The sequence below is a fragment of the Nomascus leucogenys genome, chromosome 8, assembly GCF_006542625.1.
Source record: "Nomascus leucogenys isolate Asia chromosome 8, Asia_NLE_v1, whole genome shotgun sequence".
In the NCBI taxonomy this organism is placed as follows: domain Eukaryota; kingdom Metazoa; phylum Chordata; class Mammalia; order Primates; family Hylobatidae; genus Nomascus; species Nomascus leucogenys.
Genome location: NC_044388.1, coordinates 7696465 through 7715121, shown reverse-complemented (window position 1 = coordinate 7715121; position 18657 = coordinate 7696465). Strand labels below are relative to the sequence as shown.

The following is an 18657-nucleotide window of genomic DNA, read 5'->3' as shown; positions in this document are numbered from 1 at the left end:
ATTTTTTGCCTTTTTAATAATAGCCATTCTGGACCTGTCTCTCTAATTTTCACAAGTGCACTGCATGGGCTAGCAGCTGCTCCAGAAGAAGCCTTTACTATGCACCTGATAACCTCGTGCAACAGAAAAGGCAGGGGGGCTCAGTTCACCCACCTGGACAACACTGATTTATTGTGGAGGTTTACTCAACATTAAATACTATAGTGGCTGCTACCATGCTTCCCAAACTTGAATGTGGACCAATCACTCAGAGGTCTTGTTAAAATGCAGATTCTGACACAGGAGGTCTAGGCCCTGAGATTCCGCAGTTCGAGCAAGCTCTCAGGTGACTCCAGTTCAGCTGATCCACTGACCACACTTTGGATGGCAAGGCCAAGTGGATTTGAAGACCAATGAAACTCACAGGTAAACTGGCTGCGAAGGGCCTCTTCCTCTCTGCTGATCACTGAAATCTCCTCTCCATCTTTCTTCCCTTACAAACCTCACCCAGAACCCTCCCTGCCCCGCAAAAGGACCTCACCAAACCAAGTCCCCAGTGTCCTTATCAAGAAAGGGGTAAAGAAAGTGATACAGCATCCTGTTTGTAGATCCTGAATTCTCCTTTTAACTGGCTTTATCTCCTCCCCAGGAGGAGGTAAAAAGTGATACAGCATCCTGTTTGTAGATCCTGAATTCTCCTTTTAACTGGCTTTATCTCTCCCCAGGAAAAAGAGGCTGTTAGCCCTGGGCTTTCCCTGGGGGTTGGGGCAGAATTATTATTTCCTAACCAGTCAGTGCCGTGCCATGACATGGGCTTTATTTCTGAGCTCTCTCCAGGTTTTCCTAGCCATTCTATGAGACAGCTATTAGCTCTGTATTACAGATGGGGAAAACTGAGGCCTGAAGAAATTACGTATCTTTTCCAAGAACATAGACCCAGAAAGTAAACCTGTAGGGAATTAAATCTAGGGTTGATTCCAAATTCTGTACGGGAGCTGATCTTGTTTCCAAATTTCAAGGAACTTAATTTTTTTCTGCCAATAAAGAGGTTTTCCAATTGGCAACCTTTTAAATCAGATTCTGCAGTACCTGATGTAGAAGTGACATTGAAGGCATGGGGGTATTACAGTAAACATTGCTTTATTTGTTTAAACAGAATTCTATTACTGCAGAGCCATATGAATGTCTCTTGGAGTTTCTACTAATGTGACATTTTCTCTGCTTACTCATGACAGTTGACTTTGTTGACTGGTTACTTATTTTATTTTATTTTTTGAGATGGAGTCTCGCTCTATCACCCAGGCTGGAGTGTAGTGGCACAATCTCGGTTCACTGCAACCTCCGCCTCCCGGGTTCAAGTGACTCTCCTGCCTCAGCCTCCCAATTAACTGGGAATTACAGGCACCTGCCACCACACCCAGCTAATTTTTGTATTTTCAGTAGAGACAGGGTTTCACCATGTTGGCCAGGCTGGTCTCAAACTCCTGACCTCAGGTGATCTGCCTGCCTCGGCCTCCCAAAGTGCTGGGATTACAGATGTGAGCTACCGTGCCCGGGCTGGTTACTTATTTTTAAAGCATTTCTGATCATCTACTAAAACCTCAGTGTCGAATCTTTTCCAGGATTTCAAATGTTGTATTTCAGAATACAGCAAGGCTCATCTCTCCTGAGCCATTAGGACCAGGTGGTACTTTCACCAGGTGCCTCTAAGGACCCAGTCATTGGGGCAGGCCCCCATGGAGAGAACAGGCTTGTTCCGGGGAGGAATTCCCAAAAGCTGGAGCTCCAGAGAGAGGTGAGGGGCAGTGGTCAGAGCAAGGCACACTGGACAGAGCTGACTTCAGTCCTATCTGGTGGGTTCATAACTCATGAATCATGGGAAACTGAGGGAAGAGCCCAGGGGAAAATTGAAATAATTTTCAAAATGCTTCAAGACCACTTTCTAATTGAGGGTAGCAAAAGATGCAGCTTCTACTGTTGGGAAGGTTTGGCAGGGAGCTGTGGAAAGAGGTGGCAGAAACTAAGTCTCTTGTTTCTCTGCAGGAGTTTCTCCAAGAAGCCTCTTCCTAAAAGCCCGTCATCCCTACTTACTTTGGCATGAAAATAGCTTTGCAAAACACGCTCAGATGAGTCAGCAGGCCAGACCTTCGGAGTGGTGGATGTGTAGTCCACACGAAATTGCCTTTAGTGAACTGAGCATTGATGTTATACCATTTGATTGCATTGATTTGGTTTATAAGAACCAGCACATCCCTGGCTGACTCTACAGTAGTTTTTATTGTAGAGATCTATTGAAGGACATAGTCTACTTTCTATAACATAATTCTTTTATAAGAGGCCAGAGTAAGTCAGTCAATAAATATGTATCGAGCACTTATATGCCAGACATTGTGCTATTCCCTTTATTGGGAATAAAGCAGTGAATAAAGAAATCACATGAGTGAAGCTCACATTATTGAAGGAAGATAAGATTTTTTTCTTGAGTCCCTATGTCAGGCAAAGCTGTGAATCTCTTAAGCGATTTTACAATTTTCCTTCTTTTTTTTTTATTTTTATTTTTTTAGACAGGGTCTCACTCTGTCACCCAGGCTGGAGTGCAGTGGTGAGATCTCGGCTCACTGCAACCGCCGCCTTCTACCTCAAGTGGGTCAAGCGATTTTCCCACTTCAGCCTCCCAACTAGCTGGGGTTATAGGCATTACCACCACGCCTGGCTAACTTTTGTATTTTTTGGTAGAGACAGGGTTTCACCATGTTGGCCAGGCTCGTCTCAAATTCCTGATCTCAAGTGATCTGCCTGCGTTAGCCTCCCAAAATGTTGGGATTACAGGTGTGAGCCACCAAGCCCAGCTAATTTTCCTTTTTTACTATGATCACTGGGAAACTCAAAGCTGTTTTGTTGTTGTTGTTATTTGCCTCTAGCAAATGCAAAACCTTATGGAATGAATTGTTACACAGACCATAAACCTGGTATGGTCCTTTTAATCATTTTTTTTTGTTTTTTTCTTTGTGAACTACCTCACATACCTACTGTCTTAAAAAAAAAAAAAAAAGAGGGGGCTATAACTAAATAATAGTAAAAGAACCCAGAAAGTCTTTGGGACAGAAATCAAGAGATAATGATAATTAGATGTGTTTTTGGAAGTAAATCCAATGAGAAGAGTACACTCGTTATTGTAAAGGCAATCCCGGCTGTCAGGGGTCACAAGGGAGCAGCCCAGCCAGTGATGGTAGCAATCAAGCCCAAGGAAAGATGTGAATGATGAGGCCACTGATGTTGATGTGGGGCAGAGACGGAGTTCCTTAGGATGACTGGCTCTCTAGAAACCAGAATTTAAAAGTAGGGATTCAAAGAGAAAGCCCCGTTGTAAGGACAGATGGAGAACAAGGCACAGGGACAAAAGCGTGAATGAAACCAAATCTGTAATTAGGCAGTGGGCCAGCCTGTCAATTAGAGTTTTTTTGTTTTTTTTTTTTTTGAGATGGAATCTTGCTCTGTCACCCAGGCTGGTGTACAGTGACACAATCTCAGCTCACTGCAACTTCCGCCTCCCGGGTTCAAGCGATTCTCCTGCCTCAGCCTCCCAAGTAACTGGGTTTATAGGTGCATGCCACCACGTCTGGCTAATTTTTTGTATTTTTACCAGAGAAGGGGTTTCACTGTGTTGGCCAGGCTGGTCTTGAACTCCTGACCTCAAGTGATCCACCTGCCTTGGCCTCCCAAAGAGCTGAGATTACAGGCGTGAGCCACTGCACCCAGCCAGAAATTTTTGATTGTAAATAACAGAAATGGACGGTGAGTAACAAGCAGGAGGCGAAAGGGATTTGGGGAAGCATTTGGGGTAGCTCACAGACTTTAAAGAAAGAAGAAACAATAGTCTTAAAAAGGGTAGGGTCCCTTCTGAGAGATAATGAGCCATTGCTTTAGGGCTCTGCTGTTGGCCCGAGAGGGCAGCAACCATTTTCCTTCTTATGAATCTGTCTGCTAAAGATTCAGATTGCTTGGCACATGGTGGGAACTCAATACATGTAGGATGACCGAATGAGTGACTGAGTGAATGAATGAATGCAACTTTCATGGAGAGAACATCTAATTGGTTGAGTTTGGGTCATGCACCTGCCCCTTGGGAGGAGGGGAGGAGTACTTTGGCTGAAGGTCCCACCAAATCCACGTACAATGGGGTGCATTGGTTCACACACTGTTACCACAGAAAAGAAGAATGGATGTGGGTCAGGCAGAACCCAGTAGGATGCCTACCACAGGGAACAGAGCAATGGCTGGTGGACTAGAGAAGTCAGTGGTTATAGCTGCTGTGGTGGAGCATCTCCTGGTCCAGCTAGCTAGCTCCTGTCCTCTAATATCTGGAAGGAGAAAACTGCAAGAAGAAGCCACAGGCTTTGTTACCAATCTTCCAGGCTGGGGTGAGACCCGGGAAGTAGACAGCTGGGCTAGGTCTCAAAGGTGAAGATGCAGAAAGGCTGAGGAACTCCAAGTGGAGTCTGGGGAGGAGAGAGTGGTGCTCAAAGACAACACCAGTGTGACACATTTAGAAATTAGCTACATATGTTCTTAGAGAAGCAAACCTGTGTGCGCTTCTCCCATAACATCCATTTTGTGCTTCTTTTTCTTATTCCCCCTTCCTGCCCCCTGCCACCACCACCTCCTTTTTTTTTGAGACAAGGTCTTGCTGTATCACTCAGGCTGGAGCGCATTGGCACCTACATGGCTCACTTCAGCCTTGAACTCATGGGCTGAAGTGAGCCTCCCACCTCAGCCTTCGAGTACCTAGGACTATAGGCCTGTACCACTATGCCCAGCTAATTTTTAATATTTTTTTGTAGACGTGGGGGTAAGGGGTAGTGGGAGGGTATTGGGGGGGCGGGTCTCAAACTCCTGGGCTCAAGTGATCCTCCTGCCTTGGTCTCCAGAAGTGCTGGAATTGTAGGAGTGGGTCACTGTGCCCAATCTGTGCTTCTTAACAAATTGCTTTTTAAAGTCTATGTTAAGGAAACCCCTTCAGGTTTCGTAAACCAGGCATACCCCAATCAGGCAGACAGCATAATCGCATTCACTGGGCTAGACCTCATCCCCAGTCAGGGCTTCTGCCCTTGCAGTATCGTCTGCATGCAACTCTCATCCCTCAGTTTTCATCTGGCTGCATCCTCATTCTTTGCAAGGGTCACCTCCCCTTTGCAAACCTCACTTCCCCAATTTAAAAATAGCTGCTTCCAGTCACTCTCCATCACATTAATATTTTATTTCCTCTATAGTACTTACCATTCTCTAAAATAATCTTATTTGTTTAAATGTGTGTGCACTGAATATCTCCTACTCTATAGAGTGTAAACTTCATGAGGGTAGGGTCTAGGCCTGTCTGCTTCACTTTTGCATCTCACATAGCTAGACCAGCACCTGGTACATTATAGGTGCTTACTAAATATTTATTGTCATCCTTATATTTCTGGGATAAACCCAAATTGGTTCTAGTTTATTGTCCTTTTTTCCCCACTTGAGTGGATTTGTTTTGCTTATATTTTATTTAAGAGTTTTATGTATATATTAATCAGAGAACAGTACCAAATTTCTTCTCTGAAATCCCTCTGTAGTTATTATCACCTTTGAATGGTTTGGGGGAAATATTCCCTCTTGTTCTCTTCTCTGATAGAGATAAGACTGAAACAATCTAGTTCTTCAAAGTTTGGTGGAGCCATCCTTTAAATCTCTCTGGTAATAGTGTTGTTTTAATTTATAAGTACTGTTTTTCTTCTTTTTATTTCTTTTCCTTCCTTTTCTATTTTTTTGAGACAGAGTCTCATGCTGTTGCCCAGGCTGGAGTGCAGTGGCGTGATCTTGGCTCACTGCAACCTCCGCCTCCCGGGTTCAAGCGATTGTCCTGCCTCAGCCTCCCGAGTAGCTGGGACGACAAGGGCACACCACCACACCAGGCTAATTTTTGTATTTTTAGTGGAGACGGGGTTTCAGCCTGGTCTCAAACTCCTGACCTCAGGTGATCTGCCCACCTCGGCCTCCCAAAGTGCTGGGATTACAGGTGTGAGCCACCGTGCCCAACCTCTTTTTCTTTTTTTTTTTTTTTTTGAGACTGGGTCTCACTCTGTTGCCCAGGTTGGAGTGCAGTGGCACCATTACGGCTCACTGCAGCCTTGACCTCCTGGGGTCAGGTGATTCTCCCACCTCAGGCTCCCCAGTTGCTGGGACTATAGGCATGTACTGCCACACTGGGCTAATTTTTTTGTAGTTTTTGTAGAGATGGGGTTTTGCCATGTTGCCCAGGTTGGTCTCAAGCTCCTAGGCTCAAGTGATATGCCTACCTCAGCATCCCAAAGTGTTGGGATTACAGGCGTGAGCCACCGTGCCCGGCCATAAGTAGTCTCATTTCTTTTTGAGATTGTTAAAGCAAGTTTTTTTTTCTTCCTGTTAGAACTTTATCATTTCATCTAAGTCTCTAAACTAAGTAGAGCGGTTACTCTTGGAGGTTTTTGGGCTGTGTAATGGGTTCATGCATATTCATTATATTAAAACATAGGACATTTAAAAGGGCCACTCTTGGACTAACAATGGCAGCATATCTTAAGTCAAGGATTATGAGTAACCTGAATCTATAATCTCAAGTTCTATTGAAAATGCATATTTGTTCAAAATATGAGGGAGTCAATCTATCTTGGCGCCCAGGGGCAAACATTTTCCAAAGGTGAATCTTCTAGGATTCACACAGGCCCAAATGAGAACTGTTCAGGTAACCCAGCCTTGCATCTTTCCCCAGTTCAGACTCTGGAAGAAGGTCCTTGAAGATCTCTGTCATTTTCCACAGTCTGGGCACTGGGCCTACAGCACCTGAGAAGGTTAGGCCCCCATTTGTCCAGGATTAAGCAAAAGCCACAGCAAGTTTCTTTCACTCGTGTCCGTGTGAAGAGACCACCAAACAGGCTCTGTGTGAGCAATAATGCTTTTTAATCACCTGGGTGCAGGCGGGCTGAGTCCGAAAAGAGAGCCAGTGAAGGGAGATAAGGGTGGGGCCGTTTTATAGGATTTGGGTAGGTAAAGGAAAATTATAGTCAAAGGGGGTTGTTCTCTGGTGGGCAGGGGTCGGGGGTCACAAGATGCTCAGTGGGGGAGCTTTTTGAGCCAGGATGAGGCAGGAGAAGGAATTTCACAAGGTAATGTCATCAGTTAAGGCAAGGACCTGCCATTTTCACTTCTTTTATAGTGGAATGTCATCACTTAAGGCAAGGACCGGCCATCTGGATGTGTACGTGCAGGTCACAGGGGATATGATGGCTTAGCTTTGGCTCAGAGGCCTGACAGTTTCCAATAGAACGTAACAGGCAGCAGAGAAGACAGAGACTGAAGGAGCATCCTGGGGGAGATGGAATTGTGACAAACTAAACCAGTAAGCCGAAATTAAGGCTAGCCCTGTGGCATGACTGGCTGTTGTGCAAGCGACATTATTATGTGACATTATATGTCTGGGTCATTACTATGCTAAAATAAGTAGATTAAAATGAAAGGAATTTCCAAACAAATGCGGGAAGGAAGGCATTATGAAGTTTTAAGATGTCATTAGCTATAACAAAGTTCAGAATTAATCATGACACCATGCAAAATGGGAAAATATTTGCAAGCAAGGAGAGGGTGGAGATGCCAGAACCCGTAAATTTATGCCAGCTGAGCACTCACTGTGGGGGCACCTGGCAAATGGATTTACTATTTTGTCAACACCAGTGAAGTGTTACAAAATTGCAAACAGAATTATTTCTATGCAAACAATTGTTTTTAAAAAGGGTCCCTACATCGACTAATGCAATTCAGTTTTTTTCTGGGTAAGCACAAAGCCAGAAACTAAATGAAAAATATTAGAAATTATTTTTCTTGGAATCATGTTGAATATTAAAATTGAGATTTACTTTCCTCCCCAATTCCCTCTCTCTTCCATCAGTCTTTTCATGCACCAATGTCATTTTAGTTTTCGTGGGAAAAGAGGTGGTGAAAAAGGGGCAAGGGCATTTGAGAGAGCAGGCGAAGGGAGGCTGGGGGATCCAGAAAAGGAAAAGATGGGGAGTCGCTCAATTAAACTCTGCCACCTTCATCTGTTAACAGGGATTCTTGCCTGTCTCGACCCACTTCCAGAGGCAATGCCATATTATTTGAGAAAGCTGGATATAAAATTTGAGCTCTACTGTCCCTGTCCCAAACCCCCTCCCCAGGAGAAAAAATAAGCTGAAGTGTGCTCGTGACATTATGGGTTTTTCTGGAAAACAAGGATAAATCAAGTTCTTTGAACATTTTTCTCCCCTGAAATTAAATCCGTAGAGAGTTAAAAACCCATGGAAAGCGAGTTAAGTCACTTTTCAAGTCTTTGTAAGACTCACGGAAGAATAATGGCGCAAACAGCAATATTTTAATGTCAGAACGGTCCTCTGAAAAGTCTGCCCGAAATGCTACAAAGATAATTGTGCAGTAACTTCTAAAAATTCTACTGGGACAGGAGGCAACAAAACTCCTCCAGATCAGCGAGCGCTCTGTTTATCCGAGGGCGCTGAGCCTCAGGCCCCACAGAGATTCCCTTTTCGGCACTTACAGGCCTGAACTCAGGTCTAACCTTCCATGTGCGCGCTCTGATACTCAACCACCGTTCAGTCCCCGGAGACTGTGACAACTGTCCCCATTCTACAGATGAAGTTGAGGCTACAGCTCAGTGTTCTTGGGGAGGGAGGGAGTTGGGGGGAGAGAGAGACGCTTTTCCTCATAACCTTAAACAAAAGCACTTAAACCTAAAGCAACTGAAAAATGATTTTCTTTCAACAACGGTGTTTCCTTTGGGGTCAAGTTCTTTGATCTCATCTACAAAACCAAGAAGCGGGACAAGTATTTTTCTGCAAATTAGAACGGGGCGTTCCCCTCCCCCATCACCCCAATTCCAGAGGACGTCAATCACAGTGGACGCAGCACCGCGAGCGGAAATGCGGAGAGCATCGGCGTGGGGCACAATGAAACAAGAGCAGCCCCGGCCACAGGTCCAGTAAAGCGGAAAGACGGCCCCGCCCGTACACCCCTCCGGAAAACTGAAGCGTCTCCTCTGACCCCCAAGGTCAGAAAGATTTATTACTTCCTTCGGGAGGGAGCGGCCACAGACCCGCTAGAGAGGGCGGGCAGGGTGTCGGAAGCCCGAGAACGGCGCTCCGCATCCTCCCACCGCTCCAGGGCGCGGAGATGTCCTCAGTGCCCGGAGAGGTTGGCAGTGTCGGCCCCGAGGGAAGCGTGGAGCGGACGGCCGACAGGGGATTTCTGCCCAAACTTTATCACCAACTCTTTCTGAGAGCAAAAACATGAGGCCGAGTCTGGCAGCTGCACGCAGAATCCAACTCTCTGGCAGCTCGCGGCACCGACGAGCTCCAAATCCCGCGTTCGCATCCCAGCGCTTTGCGCGCAGAGAGCTAAGCCTTCGGACCCGTGGACTGCAGCCCCCGCGCGTCGCGGTAAAGCGGGTCGCATCTCCAGCCCCCGAGGCAGCGACGGTGGGAGCTAGCTCGGCGTTGGGGGCGGGGGCGGGGCCGGCGAAGGGGGAGGGCTGCGCGGCGGAGGGGAGGAGCCGCTGCGACAGACGGCGGCGCGCACCAACCGGGCGCCGGCTGGCAGGAGCCGCGCAGAGGCTGGCCCGAGCGCGTTGCGGGCGCCCGGCGTAAGGGGAGTCGGGTAGCAGCATCTTCCCGGGCGCCGCTTTCGCGCGGCGGCGGCGGGGTCTTTCTTTGCTTAGATACCCGTTGGCCAGAAGCGCTGGTACCGGGGGCGGGTCGGGGCGGGTCGGGCAGTGCTGCACACCTGGGTTTCCTTGCCTAGAGCTGTGTGCTCAGGGTCCTTTGGGCCAGTCGGAGGCTGCGGAGCGGCGGAGGTTGCCTGCGCTGTCCGCCCGGGCATCCTCCCGGTGATGGAAGCAGCCGCCGCTGCCGCTGCGGGGTCGCGCTGTGTCCCATCCACCGCTGCCAGAGAGGTGGGAAAATTCACCGCACGGAGGCCGAAAGCGAGAGGGGCTGCGCCGCTATGCCGGGAGCTGAGTCCCATATAAGCCGCCCCCAGCCATCGCCCCCAGCCGGCTTCGTTCCCCTGAGCAAGGCAGGAAGCTGCGGTCCCGAGAGAGCGGAGGAGACGTCGCTGGAGCCGGGAGGCGCCGGGTTCAGCGGAGCGCGGAGCGGGGCTCTGGGCCGCGTGAAAGTTTTTCTTCCCGAGCCACAGGGCTCCCGCTGCCCGGAAACTGCCCAGGGATAAGTCGGCCGACTCCCCCGACCCCTCGAAGGTGCGGGGACCCACAGCGGAAGCGAGCGGGAGCGAAATCGAGGAAAGAGTGACAGCCGGACAGTCCACTGGGCGGTGATCCGAGGCCGCTCCCGGGCGCGCCCTTGGCTCCAGGTGAGCGGATGAACCGGGCAGAACCGAGGGTGGGCGTTAGTTACTTAGGAGAAGGAGGCTGGGAGGGAGATTGGGGCGCATCCGCTCACTCCGCTTCCCCTCGCAGGTCCTTCCCGGAGCCGCTGCCATGGGAGAGCCAGCCTTGGGAGCTGGGGACCAGCCGCCGCGCCCGCCTCGGAGTCGCGGCCCGAGTCCCGGCGCCAGCAGCCAGCCCGCTGCGTCCCCTTCCCGGGCTGCAGGGCTGCCTCCGCCGCGCCGCCGGCCCAGATTGTGCCTGTGATGAGCCGCAGCCCGCCGCGAGCTCTGCCCCCGGGCGCGCTCCCTCGGCTGCTCCAGGCTGCGCCTGCAGCCGCGCCGCGTGCCCTGCTCCCGCAGTGGCCCCGGCGCCCAGGACGCCGCTGGCCCGCGTCCCCTCTCGGAATGAAGGTGTTCCGTAGGAAGGCGCTGGTGTTGTGCGCGGGCTATGCACTGCTGCTGGTGCTCACTATGCTCAACCTCCTGGACTACAAGTGGCACAAGGAGCCGCTGCAGCAGTGCCACCCCGACGAGCCGCTGGGTGCCGCAGCGGGGGCAGCCGGAGGCAGCTGGGGGCGCCCAGGGCCGCCTCCGGCCGGGCCGCCCCGTGCTCATGCCCGTTTGGACCTCCGCACTCCTTACCGCCCTCCCGCTGCCGCCGTCGGGGCGGCTCCTGCAGCCGCGGCAGGGATGGCGGGGGTTGTGGCCCCTCCAGGCAATGGCACTCGGGGCACCGGGGGCGTCGGGGACAAGCGGCAGCTGGTGTACGTGTTCACCACGTGGCGCTCTGGCTCCTCGTTCTTCGGCGAGCTATTCAACCAGAATCCCGAGGTGTTCTTTCTCTACGAGCCAGTGTGGCATGTATGGCAAAAACTGTATCCGGGGGACGCCGTTTCCCTGCAGGGGGCAGCGCGGGACATGCTGAGCGCTCTTTACCGCTGCGACCTCTCTGTCTTCCAGTTGTATAGCCCCGCGGGCAGCGGGGGGCGCAACCTCACCACGCTGGGCATCTTCGGCGCAGCCACCAACAAGGTGGTGTGCTCGTCACCACTCTGCCCCGCCTACCGCAAGGAGGTCGTGGGGTTGGTGGACGACCGCGTGTGCAAGAAGTGCCCGCCACAGCGCCTGGCGCGTTTCGAGGAGGAGTGCCGCAAGTACCGCACACTAGTCATAAAGGGTGTGCGCGTCTTCGACGTGGCGGTGTTGGCGCCACTGCTGCGAGACCCGGCCTTGGACCTCAAGGTCATCCACTTGGTGCGTGATCCCCGCGCGGTGGCGAGTTCACGGATCCGCTCGCGCCACGGCCTCATCCGTGAGAGCCTACAGGTGGTGCGCAGCCGAGACCCGCGAGCTCACCGCATGCCCTTCTTGGAGGCCGCGGGCCACAAGCTTGGCGCCAAGAAGGAGGGTGTGGGCGGCCCCGCAGACTACCACGCTCTGGGCGCTATGGAGGTCATCTGCAATAGTATGGCTAAGACACTGCAGACAGCCCTGCAGCCCCCTGACTGGCTGCAGGGCCACTACCTGGTGGTGCGGTACGAGGACCTGGTGGGAGACCCCGTCAAGACCCTACGGAGAGTGTACGATTTTGTGGGACTGTTGGTGAGCCCCGAAATGGAGCAGTTTGCCCTGAACATGACCAGTGGCTCGGGCTCATCCTCCAAGCCTTTCGTGGTATCTGCACGCAATGCCACGCAGGCCGCCAATGCCTGGCGGACCGCCCTCACCTTCCAGCAGATCAAACAGGTGGAGGAGTTTTGCTATCAGCCCATGGCCGTCCTGGGCTATGAGCGGGTCAACAGCCCTGAGGAGGTCAAAGACCTCAGCAAGACCCTGCTTCGGAAGCCCCGTCTCTGAAAGGGGTTCCCAGGAGACCTGATTCCCTGTGGTGATACCTATAAAGAGGATCGCAGTGTGTTTAAATAAACACAGTCCAGACTCAAACGGAGGAAGCCCACATATTCTATTATAGATATATAAATAATCACACACACACTTGCTGTCAATGTTTTGAGTCAGTGCATTTCAAGGAACAGCCACAAAATACACACACACCCCTCAGAAAAGGCAAGACTTGAACGTTCTGACCAGGTGCCCCTCTTCTTCTCTCCTTTGCCTTCTCTTGTTCTTTCTCCTATTTCTTACCCCGTCCTCCACCTGCCTTCCATTTTGAAGTGGGATGTTAATGAAATCAAGTTCCAGTAACCCAAATCTTGTTTACAAAATTTTCGTGGTATCTGTGAACATGTAAGAGTGATTTGGATGTGGGGGTGGGGGTGGAGAAAGGGGAAGTGGTCCAGAAACAAAAAGCCCCATTGGGCATGATAAGCCGAGGAGGCATTCTTCTAAACTAGACTTTTGTGTAAAAAGCAAAGGTTACATGTGAGTATTAATAAAGAAGATAATAAATAATATTCTTTTTTATATTTGCCTCCATTACTTTGGATTCACCTGTGTTACTTGTCCTCAGCTTCAAATAGAATCTCCTTCCCCTCGTTTCCATTTTTCCAGTCTCTTTCCTGAAAGGCAGCTAAACTGGGTGGGAGCAATTTTTGCCTCCTTGGCAATAACCTGGGGGATGTTTTCTCACATGTAAATCTCAGCCTGTTAGGTGTCCAGGAATGAAACACATCTTTGAATTCTAAAGGCAGAAACCAAACAAGGCAGTGGAAGAAAAAGCACATTACTTTCTTCAGCTTTGAACACAGGAAGAAGCAACTCCTTCAGGACTTGAAGGCATTTAGTTTTTCATTCCTCTTCAGTTAAAATGGGGAACCTTGAAGCAGAAACCGGTGTTTTGGTCCTGAGGTTGGTTCAGAAAAAGGATTTTTAAAAAAAGTATGTAATTTTTAAAAGTTCTGATGATTAGAACACAGACCTCAGGAAAGTAGCGTGAACATATTGCTGGCGATGGTAGCAGCTTCTTTGGTTTAGCAAAGTGACAGAAGTATCTGTTTGGAGTGGTTTTCTGACCCTGACACGGTATGTGGAGATGGATGAAGGCAGCGAAGTTTCATCTGAGAACCGTAAGGGTTTTCCCTCTTCTTCCTTGCTTCCCATTTAAATTAGCGCAGGAGAGAATATGAATTTATAATGCTTTACTTGGGATGCCTGTGGAATATGTTGCTTTTCTTTATCATGTTCCCTAAAAGTAAATTTGCAAAGAAAGTAACATGCTGCAGACAGTATAAGGCTTCAGCCAAGAGCTTCTTTTAGATATGATAATGAATTGTGGTAAAGAGGAAATGAAAATGAACTAGTGTGTAGGATTTTGAAATTTGGTATTTTCCAAGGAGAAAACCAGTACATTTTCCTGTAGTGGTTATGATGTTGTGTCCTGAACCCATTTGGTACTGAAACATTCTGCAGAATGTTATACTATGAGAAGAAATTATGAAGCCCAAATGGGAACAAGCGACAGTGTAGTTGTATATTACAGTAAATACAGTACAAGTTCGCTATCATCATGGTTTTATTTTACTATGATTTTTTATGAGATCTCTGAAAGGCAACATGTATAGGTTAAATGCTGAGAATTTTTATGTTAGGGAAAAGATGATAAAAATAATCTGTACTTGGGGAATGTTTTAACACATGATGATTCTTAAGGATAATTACCATTGCAGTATGAAATCTAGCTACACTGGTAAGAATTCCAAGGTAAAGAAGCATAAAGGTTTAAAAAGGGGTGTATTTAGAAATGGATTTTATAACAATCTAGAATGCTTATTTCTTAGTCTACTAAAATAGTTTTTAGTATTGTGTTTCTGAAGCCAGATTACAGCTATAATACGTTGATCATGTTTTCCATATTTTTCTGGTAGTGCCTATGCTGAATTAGCTTCACGAGCAGTAGAATATTTGTAATAGATTTAATTTAAGAATACTTTAAAGTTAAATGAACAAAATAAATATTAATGTTGGGTGGCTATAGATGAAACAGATTTAACAGGAAATTAAGAGAGCAGCATTAAAAAGCAACCACTCTGAATAAAATAACCATTTATAAACACATTTTGTGTGGCATTAGAATCAGCTCTTTACAATTGCAGTGAAATTCATGCCTAGTTGTTGGGTGAAGGATTTTCAAGCAGTTGAATTCATTCTTCTTTCAGCTTATCTAAGGACTTGGACTGTGTTAAAGTAGAATTAGGATGTTTTGGATCTTGTATTTAAAACAATATTAGATGCTAGATAGAGCCTTTGCAGCTGGCAGAGCATTTGTGGCCTCTGCTCAGATGAAATTTTAAGCTAAACACCAACAGATCCTCTGCTTGCTCTGTTTGAACAGGGTTTCCGTTCGTAATCTTGTTTTGTAGCAGCTGCATTCTCTCCACTCTGCCACTCCTGTGCTCTGTAATTTGAAAAGGTGAATTGTGGCTCCTGGAGATTTGTACCTAGCTGCCTTCTAGGAAAGTGAGACAGGTGTTGTTCCCACTAAGGGCTGAGCTAGTCATATCAGTAACATTCAGCTTCCGAAGGTTTGAGAAGGAGAGAGAAGCATTTTTGGCGTTAACAAGCTTCTGTCAACCCCTAGTGCAAGCAGACCTGTGCTATGACAAATTGCAACAGAGCCTGTGACCATTCTTGAGGCAGCAAATATGAAAGAGATCCTTTCACATTTCCCAAGCTGGCAATATGTCCGTCAGCAAGAGAAAATATTCTTTAGAGCAGGTTGTCAGAGTGATTTTCATTTTCAAATTCTGCTCAGTGATAGCACTCCTTACTTACCCCTTGACTTTGGAATGCCTTGGTTAATGAGGAAGCTGTATTTATAAAACAAAGTTTACCCAGTGCGTTTAGTCAACAAATCTGAGTTTGGAACAAGGCAGAGGCACAGGCTGGGGGCTTAAATTTCAAGGAGCTCAGAGCCACTCAAAGACCTCATTCAGACTGACAGTGGATACCTTGCAGGCAGGGGCCAGAGCAAATCTATACCCTTCAGTGTCCACCATATAGTGCATGATAAATATTTATTAAATAAGTGAATGAAATATGCAACTATCAAATTTTGAAAATACTTGGAAGGGAGAGAGTGGAAGAATGTATTACGTGTGTGGAGAAAATGCCAGCCTGTTCAGTAAAGTTTGCTGAAGGAAATAAGCCATAGGCTCTATTTAGATGTGGGGAGTGAGCAATAGGAATATCTTCAAGATTTCCAGGGCAACTGTTTATAGACTATTTCCCAGCGATGAATTAGAGAAAAAATGGAGAATTTCTAAATGTGGAGAGGTAAATGTTTCGAAGTAAGGAATTTGATTGTTACTGTTTTCCCAGTTGCATGAACACCATAAGGGCGGGGATCAGAACAAACGTACAGAGCAAATGTTGTCCAGGGGTCTAAGGGAGGGCTAAAAAGCTGTTTATTTTTGCAGAAGTCATGTGGCACTTATTGTTTTGAGTGCTGCGAATGTGTAGTTTGATGGACTGTGATGTGTTAGATTGGTGCAAGCATGATTGTGGTTTTTGTCATTGCAAGTAATGGTAAAAACTGCAATTACATTTGCACCCACCTAATAGATTTTCTGCAGGTGTAGGGATGGTTACTTTCAGGAAGTTTGTCCTATTGTGGATGCTGAACGGGACAATGGCTGCCTGTTCCCATACATTCCCTGCTTGGCCACAGCCAGTTCTGTCCAGGATTTCTGTTGTACACAGTACAGTTGCAGCTGGATTATGTGATTGGTTTGAAATTAATGTGAATTTGGGGGAGGCTATTAAATTAATATTCCCTAGGTCTTGAAACCCAGACTCTAGAGATGACTCTAGGAAGAGCAAGAGGGAAATGAAAAGCGTGTCTCATCAAGTAGGCATGGTAAATAAGGACAAGGTGTCACTTTACCATCCTCCCCCAACTTTCTTTCTTCCCTACACACAGCACACATGCACACACACATACAATTGAGTTTCTGCATCGTCTTGAAGAGATCTGGATGAGAGAATGTTCTAATCCCAGCTAACAGATATGTGGTGAGGCACACTTTTGATCTCAGGCTTCTGGAGAGTGAGTGGTCGGCCAATTGTTATATTAGAAAGCTTGACCGTTCTGCGTCAGGATCCAATGGGGATAGGTAGAAAATGACAATCACAATTCGAGGAATGACTTGAGGTGTGGGATGGGATGTCCTGAGGTAAATGCACAGTTTATAGACCCCTTTTGTCTTTCACCTTGAGGAAACCCTTTTCAAATCTGTCACAGCTAAGAAAACAATTCATTCAGATACTTTCCCGGCTTTCTGGACATTCAGTTGCTACTTTTGCAGTTCAAGTATGAGCCACCGGGCTGCTCAGGTACAGGCTTTGGTACAAGTATTTAATAATTGAAATTACAGGGCTTGGCTTTTATTACATCTGATGCAATTCTGCACATCCTTAATCAAATTATGCTAAGAAAATGTTAAACTTTGCATAACATGTTAAGTTTATAGAATTGGAAACTGTATGAACCGGTGTTTGGGGTAGGGGGTGCTGGTATTGTTTCGAAATGAAGGAGCTTTGAAGGAGCACGAGCTTGCCTGTACACATTGTAACAGGATGATAAAGGATGGCCAAGGATAAACCTTAACTTTTGGTCAAACCAGTTATCTGTAATCAAATGTCAAAAGTATTTTTGGGCTGCTTGAACTTTTAGGTTGGTAATAGTCACCCTACCAAGTGAATGGCAATGAAAATGATCACTGGGGCTAAAAGCTGTACTCAGAACCAGTCTGTAATGGCTCCCATCCCAGGTGTAAAGACAGGGCTTGATAGAAATTCACCTTGAAGCAGTTAGTCTTCTAGACAGGATCAACTACATGATTTGCAGGGCTCAGTGCAAAATGAAAATGTAATGCCGTTGTTGAAAAAACGATTAAGCCTTTCAAGATGGCAGCAGCAGAGAATGAAACCAAGTTTGGGGTCCTTCTGAGTGGGGGGCCCTGTGTAACTGTGCAGGTTGTATATCCCTGAAGCTGGTCCTGTTTCCAGATGCAGAGGATGAAGTGCCTGGCTATAGGAGACAGCAAATAATGGTGTCCTACAAGTTCTCAGAAAATGAGTGCAAAGGTATGAGTTATTGTGGGTAACTATAATGAAAGCAAAGACCAGCAAGCGCACTTTGCATGATGGAATTCCAAAGAGGTCAGTGCATACATGACAAACAATCCTTGATGATTGCAGCAAGAGATTGACAATGCCCACTCAATCATTGGTTGGGCTTGAGAACACTCAGAATTGATCCGGCTGGAGGCTGAGAGAGCATGTGTTGTTCCTGGGATTCCTCTCACAAGAACAGGTCAGATGTCTTGCATGAGGATGAAGAACATGATGTCCTTGTCCTCTGGCTGTTCCCTTCCTTCTGTAACTTTTGTAGGGCTCTCCCTTGATTTGCGTAGTATGTAATAGAGACAGAAACTCTATGCATAGAAAAGCAAAAGGTCAAGTCACAATAAGCTCAAGGAGTAAATGTACAAGATGTGCTAAACCAACTGATATACCTCTTTATTATGTTAAGTATAGTCAGCCAAGATTTTTTTATTATAGGCTTGATATGTCCCATTTTCCTCTGAATAACTTCTCCACACTCTGTACTGCACCCCCTGCCTCCCATTTCTTCTCCACTTTGTGAATCTCATTATTAAGACCCTGGATCTTTTTGAAACTTTTATTCATCAGCTCTGCTCCAAGATGCAGAAATGTCTTTCTGTCCTCTTATTCCCCCGACTGCCTCCTGCATAGATCTGTCAGTGTGTGCTGCTACAGATTGGAATTGTTTGTTTATAGGCCCATTTCCTCTCATGTCCTGGACTTCATATGGGGCAGACAGAAGCTGAAAAAGCAAGGCAAATTAATATAGACAAAGAGGAATACCAAGTAATGCCCATGGAAGGCCTCAAATGTTTTTCCACATGAATGTTTGAAAGAGAAACAAGCAAATTGAAGGCCCCAAATGAAAGGTAACAACTGAATTACAGTCCAACACATTTTTTGAGTTAAGTAGGAAAATATATTACTGTCATGTTGGCTGAGGCTGTATTTGTTTTTGACATGTAGAGGTCATGATCAGTATGATCATCTTTTAACCATTTCAGGAACTGAAAAATTTTTAAGAAACAATGTAGAAGTCTAAATATTACATTTCCATTTTCAGATGTCCCAGTTGCTCTGGCAAGCTCCCAGTCTTTCTATGAATGAACTAGCTCCTGGGAGGAATTAAAATCTTTCATCTCTCATATTGGTGCTCAGTATTTTTACATGAAGGAT

General features: G+C 47.1%; 1 protein-coding gene across 1 annotated transcript; it reads left to right on the top strand.

The window, feature by feature from the left end:
* Positions 1-9200: 9200 nt before the first annotated feature.
* Positions 9201-12838, top strand: CHST2 (carbohydrate sulfotransferase 2). Its single transcript, XM_003265345.3, has 2 exons — positions 9201-10401; positions 10508-12838. The coding sequence occupies exon 2, from the start codon at positions 10681-10683 to the stop codon at positions 12271-12273; it is 1593 nt and encodes a 530-aa protein (XP_003265393.1). The 5' UTR covers positions 9201-10401; positions 10508-10680; the 3' UTR covers positions 12274-12838.
* Positions 12839-18657: the final 5819 nt, after the last annotated feature.